General features: G+C 40.0%; 1 protein-coding gene across 1 annotated transcript; it reads left to right on the top strand.

The window, feature by feature from the left end:
* Positions 1-545: 545 nt before the first annotated feature.
* LOC126235150 (uncharacterized) lies at positions 546-22701 on the top strand. Its single transcript, XM_049943883.1, has 2 exons — positions 546-773; positions 21045-22701. The coding sequence occupies exons 1-2, from the start codon at positions 546-548 to the stop codon at positions 21552-21554; spliced, it is 738 nt and encodes a 245-aa protein (XP_049799840.1). The 3' UTR covers positions 21555-22701.
* Positions 22702-23701: the final 1000 nt, after the last annotated feature.

The following is a 23701-nucleotide window of genomic DNA, read 5'->3' as shown; positions in this document are numbered from 1 at the left end:
TGGTGGTGTTCTTATGAATGCAAATTTGCGGTTTTTCCCACATTCCACAGCACTATGAACTGAACGCTTGTTTCAATGCAAATGGTTCAAATGGCTCTGAGCACTATGGGACTCAACATCTTAGGTCATAAGTCCCCTAGAACTTAGAACTACTTAAACCTAACTAACCTAAGGACATCACACACACCCATGCTCGAGGCAGGATTCGAACCTGCGACCGTAGCAGTCCTGCGGTTCCGGACTGCAGCGCCAGAACCGCACGGCCACCACGGCCGGCTTCAATGCAATGTTTTGGTTTCTGTTGCCGACTGTCAAATGCATTGCATTGAAACAAGCGTTCAGTTCATAGTGCTGTAGAATGGGGGAAAAAACCAGGGACATTCAGCTGAGTTGTAGATTCCAGGACTTGGTTCGTTGTTGCTGAGGCCTTCAAACTGTTGCAGTTTTCGCAAGTCGTGGACCAGCCCTAAGGGAAACCCGGGCGGCAGCCGCTGAGTGACCTGTGGCACGGTGTGTGTGTTGCAGGAGTGACGATGATCGGCGCGATGCCCGCGGTGGCGGTGCGCCACGAACGGCGCAAGCAGGAGAAGCGCGCCGGCGGGGGCGGCGGGGGCGGGCGCCGGCCGAGCCAGCTGCAGCTGCAGCTCGCCGCCCTCAAGGGCCGCGGCTCGCCGCCGTCGCGCGCCACCTCGCCCTCGCCCTCGCCGCAGAGTCCGCCCAGCGTACGGCAGCTCGACGACCCCTTCTCCAGGGAGATCTACGTCTGCGGCAAGGTCTCCTGACATCCACTTTCCTAACAACATTTTATTTGCACCCTAAGACCAAAAACAAAAGACACGACGCACTACGAAGGAATTATTTGAATGGGACCAAAATCAGTAGATGTGATGTACACGTACAAACTAAAAAATGATTACAAAATGTTCAAATATGTGTGAAATCTTATGGGACTTAACTGCTAAGGTCATCAGTCCCTAAGCGTACACACTACTTAACCTAAATTATCCTAAGGACAAACACACACACCCATGCCCGCGGGAGGACTCGAACCTCCGCCGGGACCAGCTGCACAGTCCATGACTGCAGCGCCTTAGACCGCTCGGCTAATCCCGTGCGGCAAATGATTACAATTTCAGAAAAATTGGATGATTTATTGAAGGGAAAGGGCTTTACAAATTGAGCATGTCAGTAACACATTGTTTCACCTGTTGTCCTCATGTAAGCATTTATTTGGCTTCGCATTGATTAGTAGAGTTGTTGGATGTCCTCCTGAGGAATGTCGTACTAAATTCTATCCAAATTGCGCGTAAGATCGTCAAAATGCCGTCTTCGGCCTGGAATATCAGTGACTAGAGTAGAATTGTCTTCAGTGGTGAGTCCCCCTTCGACATCAACTCCGATGACCAGCTAAGGCATATCTAGAGTAGGGCTTCCCAACGTGTGGTCCGCGGATCCCTTAGGGGTCCGCCGGCTCTTTCTAGGGGGTCCGTGGCCACCCTTCACCAAATCGTGTAAAATAATGAGTAAAATTATTGAATAAAAATGTGAAACTAAAATTCATCACTAATTCTCTTCTTTTTTTTTCTTTTTTTTTTTTTCGTGTGAAGAACATGTGTACTTTTACTTCAGGTCGTATTCCCAAGCAACCTTTCCAGTTCCTAAGTGGGAACGCATACACAGTTTAGTGCCGGAGAATGCGACTTCTCTGATCGACTGTTTCGCAACAATACGGGGGTCGTTTGTGCGCCGGCTCACGGCGGTAGATGCGCTGAAACCTTTTACACAAGCGCGGAGCGACCTATGTCGATCCTTCACACCGCTCGCTGGTACGTATGCTGCCCCAGGCATCATTAAATTTAACTTGCTTTGTCAGTGCATTACCTATTTCATAAGTCGATTTTTGACCTTCAAGTTGTTTTCATTCATCTCTAAACCAAAGACTATTGATACTTTGGGGGGGGGGGGGGGGGAGGGGGGTTTCATTGGGAACATGGAACTTGCATTAAGAAGCTTTCAGTTCCCATGGGTTTCGCTTTCAAATTTAAAGTTGCTGTGCTCTTGACTGACTAGGGGTCCGCCATGGATTTTCGACTGAAGAAGGGGTCCAACCAGCTGAAAAGGTTGGGAAGCCCTGATCTAGAGGTTCCCCAGACAGCGTGGGATACGAGCCCGACTGTCGCCTGGGATATGGCTCGACAACCAGGACTGATGATCGGGGGGTGCCATTCTTTTCATAGCAGGGCACATTTGGTTGTCATCTGCGGCACCCTTTCAGCAAAGTGGTACGTCGACGTTATTCTACGCCTCATTGGCAAACCGCCTGGGTTTTCATTTCAGCAAGACAATGCCCACTTGCAAATGGCGAGTGCTTCTACAGCTGCTCTTCATGCTTGCCAAACCCTACCTTACCCAACAAGGTCGCCAGATCTCCACAGTTGAGAACGTTTGGAGCATTATGGGCAGGGCCCTTCAACTGGCTCCGGGTTTTGACGATCTGACACCTCAGTTGGACAGAATTTGGTTCGATATCCCTCAGGAGGACATCCAACAACTTTACCAATCAATACCAAAACGAAGAACTGCCCACATAAGGGCCAGAGGTGTATGAACTCGTTATTGAACTGCTCAACTTGTGAAGCTCTCTCTCTTAAATAGTTCATCCAATGTTTTTTGTAATTTTAATCGTTTTCTGTCTGTACATCCACATCATATCTACTAATTTCCGTCCTATTCACTTATTTTTTGCTTAGAGTGCATTTATTTGTAAGGTTATATGAGCAGACTAAATTAGTGCATCAAGCCCTTAGTGTCTGTACCCTTATTTATTTATTTATTTCAAAACCTGTGTATCCCATAGAGAGTGGTTCACTTGGAGGTGCGACAAGTCCAAAATACAGTTTACAAATACTATTTCAAATATTACTACAATATACATGGAATATAAGAAACACAAAGTAAGTAAATGTTCAGTCAGCAAACTACTGTACAGAAGATAATGAACAAAACACAATGACAACTAGGAGTACAACATGAACAAATAAGAGAGGTAAACAAAGGTTTCAAAGAAATAGAGACTTCGTACAAATATAGAAACACCGGTAATAATAATAATAATGATAATAATAACAATAGCAACAATAGTAATAATAATAATAATAAATAAATTCTACTGAAAAACGTTAGAGTATACTGCACTAAATAACTGTATGGACTATAGTCAAATGTGTGCTGGCTTAGATTTGATCCCACTGAACCCTCTCAAATTTCATCAACATTATATTACTGCGAATCGTCCAGAACTGGTGATTTACGAACAATTGAGGCAGATTATTCCTGTCGATTTACATATCCATTACATTACAATGTCTGATCAAAAATAGCAGCAAACATGCATTGTCAGACATAAAACTATAATGGTGACGTGTTATGGCCCAACTCCCAAAGCACTGTTGGAGACTAAAGGTAGCCGCTTTCACCCACCATAGGTGGAACTTTCCTGTAAAGCATATCTACGTCACAGTCCTCCACGGTGCTACTGTCTACCATAAAATCAATGAGCATTATGACAAGCCCCAGTAAATTCTAAAAACCTATACTAAACTTGTGTTGCATCGTGTGCGTCCAAATAGAACGGCCAACAGGAAATGTAAAACGTAACGCCGCTGGTTCGAATATGCTGGTGGCTGCTTTCAAATGGTTCAAACGGTTCTGAGCACTATGGAACTTAACATCTGAGGCCATCAGTCCCCTAGAACTTAGAACTACTTAAACCTAACTAACCTAAGGCCATCACATACATCCATGCCCGAGGCAGGATTCCAATCTGCGACCGTAGCGGTCGCGCTCTTCCAGACTGAATTGTCTAGAGCCTCTCGGTCACAACGGCCGCCCGTTGTTTCCACTCAATAAACTTTAAAGTAATGCTAAAGAGCATATGAATAAAGAGAATGGCTCATTGGCGTTGGCGAAGCACTTCAGGAGCGAGTAGCATTCGTAGTGTAACATCACAGATAGCATGTGGCTATTGCACTTTGTAGACAAAGGGTGGTTGTTGTCAAATTTAGAGAAAGTGGAGAGTTTTTGCTCTTTAAGAAAGGACAGAAGTGTTCAAAAGGTTTTTCTGGCCCCAATTTAGCGATGTCCTCCTTGCGAGGCTCCTGTGTCGCTTTAATAGAGTGAAAACACAGTGCAAAGCTAGATAATGCTACTCTAACACTCACAAGATACGCAAACAGATTAGAAAATTGGAAATTTATGCCCTGATATTCAATACAGACAATAATTAAACTGCTGCCGCTAGCTTCCAATTAGTAGCAAGAAATAAAACGATTAAACAACATGATCTAAACAAAATTGTTAAGGCTTTCGTGGCCACTTGTTGATAAACTGCCTATTGGCTTCTGTCTCGGGTTCTTCGGCCGACGTTCTACACCTGGAAAGTGTTCTGAGGAGCAATGGGTACTCCACAAGCTATATTAGAAGTGTAAAAGAGCCAAACACTCGGCGACGTAAGGAATCAGAAAAAGAAATGTCGGGTACGGCCTTTCTGCCATACATTCCCAGAGTGACGGACAGAATCGGCCGTATATTTCGCAAACACGGCGTAAAGACGATTTTCAAACCGACAAGCAAGATCAAAGAGTGTCTTAGATCGGCAAAGGAGAAAAGGGACCCACTTGCAATGTCGGGAATATACGGTATACCATGCACATGAGGAAAAGCTTATGTCGGAATGACTGGACGATCAATCAACACCAGGATCAAAGAACATAAGCAACACTGCAGGTTGGGGCAGGTGGAGAAATCGGCTGTGGCAGAGCACGCACTGAGTGAGACCGACCACGCAATAAAATTCGCCGACACGGAAGTTCTGGCTGTACACGCGCTTGTTCAGAGAAGCTGTGGAAATACAAAAACACGCGAACAGTTTCAACAAGAAAGAGGAAAGACTCAAGGTAAACGGATCCTGGCTTCATGTACTGCAGCGAACGACCGTCGCAGGTAGCAAGAGGATAACCGCACCGGAAATGACCGCGGAGAAGCCCTCGGACGCTGGCGCGCCAGGTACAGGATTATTACAAATGATTGAAGCGATTTCACAGCTCTACAATAACTTTATTATTTGAGATATTTTCACAATGCTTTGCATACACATACAAAAACTCAAAAAGTTTTTTTAGGTATTCACAAATGTTCGATATGTGCCCCTTTAGTGATTCGGCAGACATCAAGCCGATAATCAAGTTCCTCCCACACTCGGCGCAGCATGTCCCCATCAATTAGTTCGAAAGCATCGTTGATGCGAGCTCGCAGTTCTGGCACGTTTCTTGGTAGAGGAGGTTTAAACACTGAATCTTTCACATAACCCCACAGAAAGAAATCGCATGGGGTTAAGTCGGGAGAGTGTGGAGGCCATGACATGAATTGCTGATCATGATCTCCACCACGACCGATCCATCGGTTTTCCAATCTCCTGTTTAAGAAATGCCGAATATCATGATGGAAGTGCGGTGGAGCACCATCCTGTTGAAAGATGAAGTCAGCGCTGTCGGTCTCCAGTTGTGGCATGAGCCAACTTTCCAGCATGTCCAGATACACGGGTCCTGTAACGTTTTTTTTGCAGAAGAAAAAGGGGCCGTAAACTTTAAACCGTGAGATTGCACAAAACACGTTAACTTTTGGTGAATTGCGAATTTGCTGCACGAATGCGTGAGGTTTCTCTACCGCCCAGATTCGCAAATTGTGTCTGTTCACTTCACCATTAAGAAAAAATGTTGCTTCATCACTGAAAACAAGTTTCGCACTGAACGCATCCTCTTCCATGAGCTGTTGCAACCGCGCCGAAAATTCAAAGCGTTTGACTTTGTCATCGGGTGTCAAGGATTGTAGCAATTGTAAATGGTAAGGCTTCTGCTTTAGCCTTTTCCGTATGATCTTCCAGACCGTCGGCTGTGGTACGTTTAGCTCCCTGCTTGCTTTATTCGCCGACTTCCGCGGGCTACGCGTGAAACTTGCCCGCACGCGTTCAACCGTTTCTTCGCTCACTGCAGGCCGACCCGTTGATTTCCCCTTACAGAGGCATCCAGAAGCTTTAAACGGCGGATACCATCGCCGAATGGAGTTAGCAGTTGGTGGATCTTTGTTGAACTTTGTCCTGAAGTGTCGTTGCACTGTTATGACTGACTGATGTGAGTGCATTTCAAGCACGACATACGCTTTCTCCGCTCCTGTCGCCATTTTGTCTCACTGCGCTCTCGAGCGCTCTGGCGGCAGAAACCTGAAGTGCGGCTTCAGCCGAACAAAACTTTATGAGTTTTTCTACGTATCTGTAGTGTGTCGTGACCATATGTCAATGAATGGAGCTACAGTGAATTTATGAAATCGCTTAAATCATTTGTAATAGCCCTGTACATATAGTCTGTGGCCGCGAGCTCGACTCCAGCTCACCGGCAGTGGAGGGTGAAGCTTTGACAAAGCCAGCCACTCGTGCTGGCGAAACGTCAGTAAAATCATTAGACGAACTTCGGCCGAAGAACCCGAGACAGAAGCCAATAGGCAGTTTGTCATGATCTAATCAAACTATTTAGGCGACGTCTGCTGACTACTGCTTAGGCCAAAGACGAGTACTATATTACAAAGTCGGACTTCGTGACCCTAAAAATATTACTAAACACTATGCAACACAGATAGTTGGTAAGAAAACACGTAAATTAAGTTATGTGTACAAACAAGGTATAGCTGCTACTGACAGTGTTCGCTGTCTTGTACAGGATTGCTAACAACTCCAAACAGCATACAACAAGCTCCATTCTTCATAAATGTTGTGTAAATGTTATCTTTATAAAGCATAATTTTTTAAAATCGTTTAGCTGCAGTAATATGAGCTTGGAGATGCTGAATTCTAGAAACAATAGTATTAGGTGGATTTTGGAAACTTCACTTGACCGTTTGGAGTTTTTTTTTACGAAACATACTCTACCACACTGCCTATAAGTTAAGAACTCAAGTTTCATATTGTTTGTTTGAGAAATTTTTGAACTCTGCATTTATGTTATACTACTACAAACTTTGGGGTTATTACCAGCCTATCATTAATTCTTCTTCTTCTTGTACAGGATATCTCCTGACCACGCTATTTCAACTGTAAAGTATGTTTCACTTTCGTTGCGCCTGGGCTTTAACTTAGCCCAGTATTCCCACATTCACTTCTTGTGCTGTTCCATTCTCACTTCAGCCAAGCTTTTTGTTTTGTGGGGGAAAAGGGGGGGGGGGGGCAAGGTGCTGTCTCCGTTTGAGCGGAATGTGTTTATGGCTATCCTCCCATGTTATTACCACTTCTTGCAGGTCTTTTTCTATCTCTGTGAGTCACATTTCTCTGGTTTTCTTGTTGAGAAAGTAATGGAAGATACGATTGCTAAACCATGCAGGACTCATATAAGCAACTGATCCATAGAAAATAATTCTCTTCCTGCAAATGGTGTCTGCGATCTTTTCTAGATGTATATAGAATTCATGGTTGTCCCGTCTCCTGAATTCACCATTTTCTTTGATTGGACATAGGATTTTCCTCAAGATTTGTCATTCTCATAGTCACAATTTCTCAGTGAGACCTTTTCTATCCATAGCAAGGCATTCTGAACTGTTGAGAGTACAGTTTGAATTATTATATCTGTGATTTACGTAAAATAACTACAAAGATAAAAAGCTTTTCTGCCTTCGTTATTCTGTGCTTAGTTGTCTTCAGTTATTTTTCCAATTTAATAAAACCAACTAACATTTTATGAGTGTTATTTAAGGGTGAGAAACTGAAAATTCGTCATGAAGCGTATAGGACCTCAGGTAGTATTACTGTGTAGTATCATTGTACCTTGGCGTTAACTGATACTGATTTGTTCTTGTAGACGCTTTTGGTTATCAGTAGTTGATGTGATGTTTCCATTTTCCTGATCCATCAAGCAAAGGTTTCTTTCTCAAACGTGTTTGACTCCGTCCTCCCTCCTTGATATTAAACTTCTCTGTCCATCTGATTTCCCCTTCTTGTAGTGCTGGTACTCTGGGAACTGACTTCAGTTTTTTTGAAGGGTATGTTGAGCTCCCAACCTCGGCTGCTTGTGTCTTCAGTTCATTGATTTGTTCTGCAGCTGTGTCTAGTGACTCAGAAGACATTTTGAGGTCATCTGCAGAGGTCAGGCAGCCAACTGTTAAATTCATGTTTCTACAGCCAACTCCAAATCCATTTTCAACACCTTTGTCACTCATATCTTTACGCAGCTCGCGAATCACTTTCTCGTGTACAAAATTAAAAAGTAGAGGTGGGTAGTGTCCATATTCTTGGCTGACTGCCGACTTGATTTCAAAAGCATCTAAAATCTCTCCTTGTAAACTTAACTTTGGTGGTAATGTCACTAAGATCCTTTCCTTTGGTCTGTTATCTAAGCCAGTTTCTTTCATGCATTTCATGCATAAGATCCACGATCTGTTTGGCACATGAACATCCTTTCCTGAATCCTCCTTGGTATTCTTCCAGCTGTAAGTCCAGCTGTTTTTTTGTATCTGAAGTTCATACATATATACCCAGCGGTCATAAGCCTTGCCGACCACGTGCTGCTTCAAAAAACTGCCTCCATTCCTCTCTGTTTCATACTGGGTTCCTTCAGGGCTACCAGGTCCCTCACCAGATTGTCCATCCAATGCTGCCTCGGTAGTCCTATGGGGCACCTGGTGTTTGCCCCAAGTGCTTTCTTCACCCGTCTTTCTGCTGGCATATGGAATAAATGGTCTGCACACTGGACACTTTTGCTCTTCTGCTTCTGTAGTATTGTTGGCTGTTGCATCAAGAGGTAGAGTTCCTCATTCTCCTCTTTCGCCATTCTTCCATATCTAAGATCAGTCCCCCATATCTTCCTAATTACTCTTCTTTCTAATATAAATAGTTCTTCCTTTTCTCGCTTAGTCTTGTTCCAGCTTTCTGAACTGTACATGACTGCTGGGCATGACAGTGTGTTATATATTTTCATCTTAGTAGTCGCTGATATTGATTCTGACCTGAGCATCTCCCTGAGAAAATACATGCATCTCATTCCCACAACTTTGCTTTCCTTGATGTCCATTTCTATATTGTTGCTGCTGGTAAACCAAGACCTCAAGTATTTAATGTGGTGAGCTATCTTGAACTTCACGCCATTTATCTCAAGAAATTCTTACTATTCTGGTCTTCTTCCTAACTGCACGACCTCCATTTTGTCTTGTCTCACCTTTAGCCCAACCTTTTGCTCTAAAGGTCCCTTTTCTGGTATATTTCTTTCAATTCATGGTTATACTGGCTTAGCAGGACTATATCAACACCATATGCCAAACAACTGAAATTACCATCCATCTGTAAACCAGCCCATTCCTGTTGCCTACATTCTCATATTACTTTCTCTAAGGCGAATTGAACAGCATCCCTTTGTCTGATACCTGCCTCACTGACGTGACGCCGGCCTGTGTGGCTGTGCGGTTCTAGGCTTTTCAGTCTGGAACCTCGTGACCGCTACGGTCGCAGGTTCGAATCCTGCATGGATTTGTGTGATGTCCTTAGGTTAGTTAGGTTTAAGTAGTTCTAGGTTCTAGGGGACTGATGACCACAGATGTTAAGTCCCATAGTGCTCAGAGCCATTTGAACCATTTTTGAACTGACGTGACTCATCAGAAATGCGCTAGTACCCTTAAGCCATCATTACGAATTTTCACCATTCTCACTCACTTCTCAAGGATTCTGAAGTCAAGAAGTGCATTGTATAGGATATTCCTGTGGATGCTGTCACATGCCATGTGCATGTTGAAAATCGACGAAGAGACTGAAGTTCTTTCAAAAGAAGTCAGTAGGTTATTAACAGAAGAGAACAGCCACAATGATTGTTTATATCCAGACCTTTCTTATGAAGTGGATGAATCAATGCGGAAGGCTGTCCACATGATCATGGAAGTTTCTGTGTCGCAGATGTTGCAGATTATCACCGTTAATCATTAACCTTGGTTCCTGCATCCTTACACATTCTGGCAATTATTGAATGTTCCTTTTGTATCTCGTTATTATCTAGTGAATGTTTAATTTGTTCTCTTGTTAGAGATGATGAATCATGCTGGGCAAGTGTGCTGTTTTCGAACGTGAAGTCGAAAAAAAATTGCCTGGATACGAAAGTTATAAAATGATATTATAGACTCGTCTTCAGAAACTAGCACATGTACATGAGTATGTTCTGCATGATTAGGATATGAACCATGTTAGCCAGCAGCTTCAAGGTCAACATCAATAGCACAGCACAGCACCACCTACTGGTAAAATGTGCCTGTGGCTCTCATTATCACTATAAACCAAAGGTAATGGAACAGTGTGACTTGAGCACTCATTCTGCATGCCTTGCACATATATGTGTAACTGTACTGTCAAGTCAGTGATTTTGAAAGAGGGCGCATGATTGGTATGAGTGAATGTGATGCATCCATCCAGGAAATTGCTGCTTATGTGGGATCAAGTGTTTTGGTAGTACAATGGATGTGTGCATAATGGTTCAAGGAAGGTCACTGAACATGATGAGATGGATCACGTTGTACCACCCAGGCCTCCCCACAAGGAGATTGATACCTCATCCAAATGGCATTGCAGAACACATCTGCATCCTCCTTGGCTCTGGTGCAATGATGGAACAGTGTAACACATCGTAGATGCCTTTTGCCCTGGTCTGCCAGATCACCAGCCTTGTTGCCAATTGAAAATGTCTGGGATATGCTGACATAATGGGTGCAGTGCTGTGACCCTGTGCCTACTAGGCAACAGGAGACATACTGGGCAGAGGTGACTGAAATGCTAATCATTTCCGCAGAACATAGTAATTTACATGTCCTGTGAATATGAATGTCCTAACACTAGTCATTCAAGGTGTTCTGTTTTTTCTGAACATGAATGTATTAAGAAGTACTAGCTTGAAACTCTATGGAATGACATGTCCACAGTTAGAGTTACCACTTAACACATCATGGGTCATGCAAGATGTAAGCTAATTTACAACTTACTCTGAAGTGATATAATTGCCAAGAGAAAATGGTTATTATACACAAATCATATTCAATTTTATTGGAAATAAAACATTAATCCCATATCAAATCTTTTATTCATTAAAGATATGGTTTGCGGGATGGCTTGCTTTCTTGTTCTTTGTGGGGGGAGGGAGGTGCAGATGGGTGAGGAGACCCATCATTTTTGGGCAGCAGGTGCCCCAACTGATCTAAATGCACCACTGAGTTTGAAAGTTATTGTACAAATCCTTTGCATGGTATGTCTTAAGATGTGAAATGAGTCACTTAATGAGCTATTATGTGTCCACTGCATTTGATTGTAAACCCATTGTCACATATCATGTTTGTCTGTATATGATGCTTGAGTGGAAAACCACAGTCAAAACTTAACATATATGGAACCGCCTCAGTCATTGTGCTTGACATGTAAACTGCTGACTATTCACCTTTCAACGGCTGTGGGAAGCATTGCAGACAGGTGGCTTTCAGACAGCCCTGGCGAGCATTAGCACCAGACTCATTTCCACCCCATATAGCTACTGTCTACAATTCATGTGGCTACTACTCTGAATTTTGTCAGGAGATCACAGTAATGTGTGTAACAAAAGATGGAATTAACAAAATGCATTTTTCTGCAGAAATCAGCACAGAGAGATAAATAAAAGTTTTGTTAGCAGCCAGCCGGAGTGGCCGTGAGGTTCTAGGCACTTCAGTTTGGAACCGCGTGACCGCTACGGTCGCAGGTTCAAATCCTGCCTCGAGCATGGATGTGTGTGATGTCCTTAGGTTAGTTAGGTTTAAGTAGTTCTAAGTTCTAGGGGACTGATGACCTCAGATGTGAAGTGCCTTAGTGCTCAGAGCCATTTGAACCATGTTTTTTTGTTAGCAGTATCTAAAATGCCATAGTTTCCCTGGGAAGGATGCAGTGGATCTTGAACAAACTGTAGCTGCTATTTAAGTACTGCAGTCTCAAGATATCATAAATGGGGAGGTATTTTAGGGGAGTTTAATGGCGTTTAGTGAGCAAATTAATCATTATGATTGATGAACTGACATTTGATTTATTTGAAAAGCCTATAAGCACATCTTAACGCATATATGGTTGAGCTGACCAATATTTATCTTCAGACCAGTTCTTACCCTTTTCAGGCACGTAGAATACACCAAAAGAAGTGCATTGCAAAAATTTCAGCTGCTAAGGCACACAGAAAATATTTATTTAAAAATGTTAATGTTACTCATGTTTGCCCTATGAAGATCTGAGTATAACAGTAGTTTGTACAGCCTCTTGTTTGTCTACAGTTTCCTTTCTATCTCAGAATATTTTGTTTTCAGTTGCTCCCATTTGTCACACAGCCATCAGTTGCCATCCTTTACTTTTCATATTTCTTCATCATATTTAAGTTGATTTTCAAATTATCTTGTTCACCTTAGAGTTATGATACTTCTTCTGAATTACTGTAGACACAAGGCTCTGTTTCTTCTTTTGGCACTTTTACTGCTTCACTATCATCCCAAATAGTTTCCTTATTTTCCACTTATTAACTCTCAACTTTGTTCAAGCTTCTTCATGTTTTTAGCTCTGTCTGCTTCCAAATCCTCCCAGTTACTTCCCAGATCTTCCCAATCACTTTCCATATATGCCAAACTTTCTTCGATCTTCTCCATGGTTTCCAAGCTGGCTTATTGTCCTCACAAAGCTACTTCATCATTAAGTGATGCATTGCCCATATCTTCCTGTGAATCTTCCAGACCTATTTCAATTATTCTTGGACATGCCAATTCCGTACTCTTCTTCTGCTTTTTTCCCCAACTCTTAACACTTTCTTTAGATCTCCAGTCTCTAACTCAACATTTTCATTACTTAGCTCCAGTCTTCCTTTATTTCTCTTCAAAAAATCGATTCCCACTACGACATCTGCATTCAAATCTTCTACTACCAATAAACATAATTCCATTTCTCTCACTTGACATTCCCCTACCTCAGCTCCCTTACTTACCAATATTTCAACACATGTTGCCAGAAATGCAAAAAATTGATAGCTACTATGACATCTGCATTCAAATCTCTTACTGCCAATAAACATAATTTCAATACTCTCCCTTGATATTCCACTACAATGGCCTCACTTATCAGTGCTTGAACACTTGTTGCCAAAAATGCAACTTTCCAATTCAGTTTTGTTATGACTAGTATCTTACATGAATTAACAACTTCACAGTTCTTAAAAGTTTCCCTTGACATCACTGTAGCCTCAATTTCTAATGCCATCCTGTCCTGCACATAATTGAAATATTGTTAAATAATTTATGTAATAAAAGCACAGTTACAATTCTGTTGGTGGACACCTACATAAAATTGATAAAAATAAATTGCAGAGCATGGGTGCAAGAACTATTTTGTTAACACCACTCATTATGAAAGTTGGTACTTATAAATAATTCTCATCTTTCTGTTCTTTGTAGTAGTAGTAGTTGTTGTTGTTGTCATTATTGTTTGTTGTCTTGAAAATAAATGGTCCTGAAAATAAATGTTAATAATGCAAATCAGTTGTGTTCTCAGAATAATGTATTCAAGTATAAATACAATTTCTTTAAATGGAACACAGTTCAAGTCTTTTTACTAAGGAGTCTTCACTTTTAAATATCCAAAAAACAATTTTTCTTTATACTGTAAGAATGTAACCCAAAAAGGTACAGTACATCAGAGAAGAGTTACTTGTACATTTTGACATCTCTCCAACATAGCTCACAATCAACTCTTTTCTAATACTATCAGCCAGAGAAAATTTAAACTGAAGATTCAAAAGCTTTACATCAATAACTCATAGAGTGCAATACATATCAATATTTGTTCACAGATGATATTTAACTAGAATATTTTGCATCATATATCAATTGCATTTTCTTACGTTTTGAATAATCGATTAGTTTTGGATAGTCTTTCATAATAAAAGAAGATAAATAAACATGACATAAAAATATTCATCGCCAAACATCACAATAAAAAAATAAATTCACATTGAGGAAATATGGATAACCAATGTTACAAAATATTATAAGAACAAAAGATGTGTTGTTTTGAACAATTGGTTAGACATATCACCATCTACTATACTTCAGAACGGCACAGGTGCAGTCTTGTTATAACTTGCAGTGTCTACTGTCATTACCATTTTGACTTTGCAAAATTTTACTCAAATCTGAACCATTTGATTCTCCTCCAACAATTTTTACTGAATATCTTCTCAATCTATGATATTTATGACAAAATTGTTCTTTCTTTTCTTTTCCATTATTTGAATCTCTGTGCATACAACATAAACTCTTATCCTTGAATGTATCTCTTGCCTTCTTTCATCTCTATAATTTCCTTTCCCAGTACATAATCTCTCATGTTTCACATCTCTAAGTCTACTGGAACACATTTCTGCCCTCTCTTATAACTGACATTCTATTCTCATCTTTCCCAGTGCACCTTAAGTGTTTCCATATTTCCATTACCATTCCACTGTAAATTAATTTTATTAATCCATTTCCTATTCATATTCCTGGGCTGCTTTCCTAAACTGCTATTTTTCTGTATGTGGAGCAGGAAGCTGCTCGCTCTTCTGCAGTACTCCCTCGTGAATCTTTTCTGGCCCATTGTTGAGGTTGATTTTTAGGATATCTATTGCCTCCTTGAAATTGATGTTCATTTCTATTCCAGTCATTCCCAAATGTATTCCATGGACTTCTTGATCCCATATTTTCTTGATTCAGTGGTTGAAAATTCCTTTGCTGCTGCTAAAACCATTTTTCTGGTGGAAAGTGGTCCCTATTATGGTTTTGATTCATTCCACTTTGACAAAAATTATTCAAATCTTTGAGAGTCAGTACGAATTGTTACGTGGTTTGTCTTCTGCTCATAACAGCAATCAGCTGCACATGTTGTGCTAACTTTGGATCCATATGCAAACTAAGCCTGCTATTTGTTGGGGCTGTGACAAAAGTAAGTTCTTCTGGCAGTATTATTTGCACCTGCAACGTGTTCTGTATCTATCAAATACAACTGAAATTATCACTATTTCTCCATTATTATTTTGTTGTGTGTCCCAATTAATTTCTACAAGTTTTCCTTCACATCCATAAACTTCTTCTGCACAATGCTTTCCTGTTTAATGTTACTTATTTCTATGCACTTAACTTTTTTGTCAATTCACATGAAATCCTTACTCTGATGAAACAACTTAATAATGTAGTTTTCCACTGTGCCTTGTAACTCAGTAATCTGTTCATCACACATTTCAAGTCTCTTATCTTGATTCTGCAGAGTGCCTGTTATGTCCTCAATTGATGTTTCAGTATCATTCGTCAATTTATTTTTCTCTTGAGCAACCTTGGTGTGTTTGTTACCCTGTTTTTGAATTCTTCTTATTGCTTTGCCCTGTTTTGTGCAGATTCTTCCTGTTTTCACATATATTCCTTTAGTTTTCATACAGTTTCTACCTATTCCTCTCCCAGTTTCATAACTAATTGGAATAGTAAGTGGAATTGGTCATTACCAATCATGTCCATTCCAAAACTCTGATATCTGTCTGGCCAGTGGCTGGCATTACTTTCTGTGTCACTGCATCATTGCCATCATCCATTTCTTGTGGAAGCATAGGCTACTCTCCTGCTGTATCAAGTCATAAATTTACACTCTGGGATGTTTCTTGTGCAGTTGATAGGCTGAGGACCTGCAGCTTTCAGCTGCCTCTATCCAGTCACTTGCTGTGTGCCCCAGTCTTAACTTCTTGTCCTGGAGTTGCCTCCAAGGTCACTAGATTTCATTGTAGTCTGCCTTTCTACCCACACTGCTCCCAAGATCACATTCTCACTTTCTGGTGTTGTAGCTATGAAGAAAGGAACAGGCGACTGCCTGCCTGCTGGCTGCCATTGAGCTTGCATCATACTTGGCATTAATTTTGCACCATCAGGCTCCTCCATCATCCTGTCCAATTCTTGTGGAATCATTCACAAATGTGATCATAGCATGTAATATTTCACTCTCAATACACATTTCATCATTTGCATTTACTTTTCTGTTGCATGATCTTCTGTGTCTGGTTTCTGTAACTTTTAATTTGAATGTCATGATAATGAACCAAAAGTTTTCCTTTTTCATAATGCCTACTCTCCTCCAATAAAAGTTTCAAATACAGTTCTTTTATAGATGATATAATATATTTTCACTACTTCAGTTGCCATTTACCAATTCAATGCTGTTCAAATACAACACTCTATACATGACCAGAACAAGTATCTTGTTTATGAATTCATCACACTTCACAAATTCTAAGTTTGTTAGTGATTACCACTGTGTTACTGTTCTAAATGTTTGCATGTGCAATTTTCTCAGAATATTCCACTGTTCTGAACCATGGCATGGGGAGCCAAGTATAACATGACTGTAATTAGATAATTGTTTGTTCTTGCAAGGGTACGCTAGTATAATGTACTTGCTGTTGCTTAATCTGTCTTCTGTGACAAGCAAAACAAGTATATGAATATGACATATCTGTTCTTTTAGACATCTCCAAAAGGACAGACACCACACATTCACATAATTCATTCACCTCGATGGGCTGTGAATCCACCTTCTTCATTGTAGATGCAAAATTATGTCTGACCTGCTGCAGGAACCTCCAAATACGAGCATGAAGCACATGGACAGGGACGAGGGGGGAGTGCAGGTTGGCCAAGAAGCAAGCTGAGACAGTATGCACAATTTTGGTACACAATGTGTCCAGGTGGCACAGTGGTTAATGTAACTGTCTAGTAAGCAGGAGATCCTGGGTTTGAATTCCAGTCCTGCACACATTTTGAATTGTCACCACTCGTTCAGTGAAAAGTCCCAATGCAGCTGACATCAATAGTCCCTTTTGTTTCCTTTCTCTTCCCGCCACCTTCAGTTTACATATAAAGTAAAACCAACACTGTCATTATCTCACTGAATAATGGAAAACATAGCACTAAGTATAAATCATTTATACAGTGGACCATAATAATGTTGGCACTTTAAACCTAGTCTCATCTGAAAATTGTCAATGTCTGTACACAATGCTAATTTTATACCTGTTTATATTATTTAATCTGGCTGCTTGTTATATTAAATCTGACCACATTTCAGAACTGAGTTGAACTCCAAATGAAAATTATTTATTGTACCTACACCATAAAAACAAATGGATTTAATCAAATTAACATGAAGAGCTTTCTGACAGAAGTCTGTGGTAACTCCAGTGGAGGAATTAGTCTGTTCTTCAGTTACTTTGTGATTTCTTGGCATTGTGGTGGGTTATATCATTCTATATGTACTGAAATTAGTTGTCCAAGATCTCTGTTTAAAAATATATGAAATACCTACAACAATTTCCTTTTATTATTCTCATTCAAATTTCACAGTAGTTGTGACACCAACTATAACCTGAAGCCTTTTACCTGATTGTGCCATGTTTGTTCACTCAGTCAAAACAAACTGGTTCACATAATTACATGTTGGTTCTTTCTTGTAATTTCCACATACATGGTCTGGCAATTGTCTCTTGCCACACTCTGCAGCTCTCTGCCATCTTATGCGCATATTTGCCACCTTCAGGGTGCATATTGTACATCTTCAAAGTGACACTCCTGATATCATCCTGACGTTATCCATAGTGCTTGCCACATCTTGCTCAGTATGTGTCTTTCTGATCCAGTACTTACATTGTCTTTTTGGGTTCATTTTAGATCAATTACTACTTTATGTGGGACTTGAGTTCAGGTTTGTTTTGTATCATTCTTTACATTTGCAAATTTCTATTGCTTTTCAATAAATGAAGCATAATGTAATGAGACATTAGAGTTTGTCATAAATATCAGCTCATTACTGTTGTAAAGAGGAAAAATTGAATTCAAAGCATTGTAAGAATGATTTTTGGAAACAATTATCTCTACTGTGTGTACTTGGTAAACTTTTTCTCATTTTTCATAGTTTTTTGAATAGTTAACTGGGTCAAGATTTATGGCTTTGTATAAGAGTACTTCTACCTTCCAACTTAGACCGGATGATGGATATGCTTTATTGCTGCCATTTGATCATTATGACCAGAGAAACAATTTATTAAGTTCTCACGTGTATTTTATGAAAGACAGTTACCATATTGGGATCTTCATATATGAGGGGTATTCAATAGTTAATGCAACACATTTTTTCTCAGTGTATCTTGGTTGAAAAAATGTGGAATCTGTTATGTAACATTGTAGAGTATTCCTGCTTCAACCCCTACAGTTTCACGAAGTTACAATAGGTGATAGCACTATACGTAGCTTTCAAAATGGCATCTGTAACAGAGGGGGATTCCAAGCGGATATCAATCATTATGTTTCTTTTAGCAGAAAACCAGGGCATCACAGATACTCATAGGAGCTTGCAGAATGTCTACAGAGACCTGGAAGTGAACAAATGTATGATGAGTCATTGGGCAAGGCATCTGTCATCACCACAACAAGGCTGCACAAACCATGTACCAGCCAGCCAATACGACTGTGGCTCCTGCAATGCTGGAACATGCAGACACTCTCATTCAAGGTGACTGATGGATCACAATCAAACACCTTGCTGCCCAAGTGGACATTTCTGTTTTTAATGTTGACACACTTTTCCACCAGTTAGGGTTCTCCAGGACGTTTGCCCACTAGGTTCCTCACCACATAATAGAAAACCATGGAGAGCAACAAAGGACCATCTGTGCAAAATTGCTTGCACATTACAGGACTGATCATGACAAATTTTTGTTGAACATTATCATAGGCAATGAAACATGGATTCATCACTTCTAACTGGAAACAAAACAGCAATCCATGGTATGGTGGCACACCAGCTATCCTCCAAAGAAAATGTTCAAAGCCACACCCTCAGCCAGTAAAGTCATGATGACATTCTCCTGGGACTCTGAAAGCGTTATTCTGTTCGATGTCCTCCCTCATACACAACAATCAACTCTGAAGTGTATTGTGCTACCCTCATGAAATTGAAGAAATGACTTCACTGTGTTCATTACCACCTAAAATCAGATGAATTACTCCTGATGCATGACAACACATGGCCTCACATGAGTCTGTGCACCCAAGAGGAGCTCACAAAACCTCACTGGACTGTTCTTCATTATACACTCCACAGCCCACATCTCACACCTTCCGACTTCCATCTTTTCAGCTCAAGGAATGATGCACTCCACGGGAAGCAGAACATGGATGATTGGGAGGTTATTGATGCTGCAAGATGGCTCCAGTGTCAACAAGTAGAGTGCCATCATGAGGGCATACAGCCCCCCCCCCCCTGCCCAATAAGGCGCATAAGGCAGTTACACTGAACTGAGATTATGTTGAACAATAGGGTTTTGTAGGCAAGAGAGTGGGGAATAAGATTGTATATTGGAATCCCGAATAAAACCAACCTGCTTTCACAAAATGTGTTGCATTACTAATTGAATTCCCCTCATACAATAACTTCACAATTATTTCTACTAAGTCTTATTTTTACTCTCTATAATGACCTGATGAAATTTAAAACATCATCTCCTATAGGGGGCCTGTACAGTGTCACAACAACTAATTTGTGCACTTCCAAACACATTAAGGAAGCACAGCACTTGTTCACTGTTACGGAAAAAGGAGGTAAATTAAAGTTTTTCATGTTAGTGACAAGGTCATGAAGTATTGAGCATGAACTCTGGTTAGAGGAGAAAACTGACAGTGTCCTTTTCATGAAGTATTGAGCATGAACTCTGGTTAGAGGAGAAAACTGACAGTGTCCTTTTCACATGAACAAAGGAACTCCATCACAGTATTTGTCTTAAGCAACTTAGGGAAAGTGGAAAACTTTTATCTGATGGCTAGATGGAATTTGAAATATTGTCTCTCCAAACATGAGTCTAATGTCTCACCAATGCACCAGCTTGAAAATAGTCATTCAGTGCAGTACTCTGTTAGGTCTAAGGCCTACAACTTTAATCCATGTTTCATAAATATAGCCATTTCTCCTTTCTTTTCATTTCTGCAATGATGTAGTACTGCAGTTCAGTGTCCACATTAAACTTCTGGTTCCCTCTACATCTAGCTGGGTAAGTCAATTCAGAGATCAGAGGAAGACAAGCAAATATCACTTCCAATTGGAGCATGCCAAATAAAGATTTTTCATGTTCAAATCAACTTTCTTTCAGTGTGATTTTAGACTTTCCCAGCATACAATTATCTTAAAATGTATGCAGGTTTTCAGTCAGGTGGTGTCACCCAAATGGCATGATATTTTGACAAACTTAGAAGTGCCTCCACTGCAGCAGTAACATGAGCTTGGTGGAAGCAATGCATAAACTGCAGACTGTGATTCAGAACATTCCATAACACTTCTTCCCCCGATACCTCAGCAGTTGAGCCATGCCTGAGCAGCTTGGCTCATGATCTACAGCATGGGGAGGGGGGGGGGGAGTAAATAAGGAGTGGAAGAAAAGCAGACATCAGGATCACGTGAAGATGGCAACTACCAGAATATCACACCACTTGGATGACATCACTTTACTGAATACCTGTGATCATTTCAACAACTTTTATGTTGAAGGCAACTTTACTTTTAAACTGACCCTAATATACATCAAGGCATTTTTTAAAATTAGCTTTCTGTTTATTAGGTCCCATTTAAAATATATGAAGTTTTCTAATTCAGTTCTAACATATAAAAAAGAATATGTTATATAAAATATATGTTTCTTTTGCAGATCATTTGGTGTGTTTGATTTATAGCTGTTTCAGCTTTAGCAATCTCTTTAAGCAATAGAATGCATATATTGATTATCTTAAACAATTTTTTCGTCATCAGATATGAAGCTTTGTCATAAATTAAAGCTGAAGCAAAGCATTTCATTTATTGATTATTAAAATACTTAGAGCAGTGCCTAAACCTATATTTATTGATGTGTTGACAGGTATCTATTCTCCACTTGTTGGTGGTGTCCCTGCTGCTGGGTACAGTTTTGCTGATAGTTGGGCTAGTCCAGCTGAAACCAGGAGCAGATGCCTCCGACCATCGATATGTTCTGCTTGGTGCAGGAGGAGCTCTAGTGGTGATTGGGGCCATACTAACATCAGTGCGCTGTCGACTGTTACCATGCTATGAAGCCACTTCTGCTTCACATGAGTGTATACAGAGACAACATTCACAGCTAGAGACACAGCAACAAGAACAAGAATCTCAGCTTCCAGAACAGAATGAAAATAATGAGACACCAGCTGTGGAAGACAATTCAGTTGTCGTGGAGCAACACCTCAGTATGAGTGGAGGTTCTCATGGCGCCTTCCTCTCATCTCCCTCTGAGCATGATGCACTGCTTATTCCCACTTCATCTTCTCAAAACACCGTTCATGCCGTATCTCACACTCCTTCTAACTGCAACTGTGATCCTGAAAAAGCTTGCACTACAGTTAGTAACTCTTAAGGGGTGTCATTGTTCCGTAATACTCAGAGCCTGGTCTTTACAGCTGGCATATGTGATTCTGAGATTTGGAAATGAAAGATACAGTATGGGAAGAAAATTAAATGCTTCTCTGTGTAGCATAACCTACAGTGTTCCACTGAATCCTGACCATCATTAAGCTAACTTCTACTTTTTCTGAGTAGAATTTAGCTCAGATACAGCAGCACTTTACAAACAAACTTTAAAAATATTTTTAGGGATTGAAATTGTAAAAGGCTGTCCACAATCATTGCAGATTGTCTCAATGTCCATATTTCATGTGAATACCAGTACTGATTATTTATCAGTATTAGCATTTGCAGTAACTTTCATTAATGGATAATTTCATATTATAATGCTACACCAGAGTTTGACAAGAAGTATCTACATTACTTAACCAAACTGGGAGTTATGAATCCCATAACTCTGCAAAAGAACAATGGCATATCTTAGTTTTCATATATGCCAGTTGCAAAGAACCATCATGACAGTGCCTTCTAGCACATCTTCTTCACAGCAGGCACCATGACACATCCTTGAAAATGCATACAGAGAGATAAAAGTATGCTCTAAGAAGTATCCCACTGTATCAAAAATTGTGGTTATGTCCACTGCTATGCATTTTCATTTCTTTTCATCTTTCTCTGTCTTTTACTGTCTCTCTGTATCTCTAACTCTCACATCATAAATTTATTTGACTCTCTCCCATTTCCTTCCATTTTCACCCACTGACTCAGCATAAGAAATGCATTCTTCTATATGTCACTCATCATTTACAGATTCGTTATGCTATCATAGATTTCAATATATTTCATGTACTGTAACATCACACTGTAATGCTTCAAAACCACTGTTACAGAAACATTCCCATCATACAAAAGATATACTTTTGGATGCCTTGAAGCTTGTAAACTCCATAAAAGGAGGTACTTAAATACTCTGTATAGTACATTTTATAATTATAAATTTTAAGATTAAGATTGATCACAATTAAAACAACTTTATAAAATATTATTTACACAAAAACTGTTTACAAAGATCAGCAGTGGAATATATCTTTACATAAAAAAGTTGTATAAATTACTGAACTGCCTACTGCAGTCAAATATATTGTAAACCAGGTGTAAAAAGCAACACATTGCAAAAAAACAATTGTGCTGTTTTCATGCTGATTTATTTAGTCTATAAAGTCAATTTCATTATATAAATAAATATGCAACAATGCTCAGTTGTGTTTTCCACTGACTAAAATCATGCGCAGTATATGGCAAACATACTAATAGGTTAAGGGTGTAGAAACAGGCACACACACAAATACAAGAAACAAGTTTTCCACAAATTTGATATCACTTTATAAAGAAGTTCAAGGAACTTTGCCAATATGCTTGATCTGGATCTTTCCCATTTCATCAGTCTCTTTAAATACCATTAACTGTACCGCCATTTACCAGTTTACAATTTAAAAAATGGTTTCTGTTGTATTCAGTGTGTCATTGTAAACTGACTGACCGTTCAAATAACATTCTTTACCTCTGACAAAGTATAGGTAAGCTGTAAGTATCTCAGACCAAAACATTATTACATGCGAAAGTATAACTTACGTTATTAATTTGCAGTGTGAACTTGTTTGGTAGACTGCAGAGCTGCATATATGGGATTATGGAAAAATATGAATGACAAAAATTTGTCTTTATAATGAGCACAAAGAAAAACTCAAGCCAGCGAGATTAGAAGTTTTTATCAGGTAATGAAGATGCTTAAATGCTAACTGAAATCTGTTACAGCATTAAAAATCCCAGAAATAGAGCTGAGCTTTGTATATAGAATAGAACTAACATTGTTCTTGGCATATCCCCTCTCATCATTTGCTCTATGTTTGTACCTTTATTTTACAAAATTTTCCTTTGTCACTTCTTGTGTATAACATGATAGCACTTGCCGTAAGAAGGATAACAAATTTTATTAAATTCGATATACTCCTATTCATATGTGACCTTTACAGCAGCCTACCAGCACTGCTATTCTACATCAATGTCATTTGTCCACTAAACCAAGGTGTGAAAAATATCATACGAGTGCAGATGCATATGTTGAAAAACTGCCTGACATTTCTAAAGGACTCTAGGTGA

The sequence above is a fragment of the Schistocerca nitens genome, chromosome 2 (genome assembly GCF_023898315.1).
Source record: "Schistocerca nitens isolate TAMUIC-IGC-003100 chromosome 2, iqSchNite1.1, whole genome shotgun sequence".
Taxonomy (NCBI): domain Eukaryota; kingdom Metazoa; phylum Arthropoda; class Insecta; order Orthoptera; family Acrididae; genus Schistocerca; species Schistocerca nitens.
The sequence above is the reverse complement of the archived record's forward strand: the minus strand, read 5'-3'. Positions and strand labels throughout refer to the sequence as shown.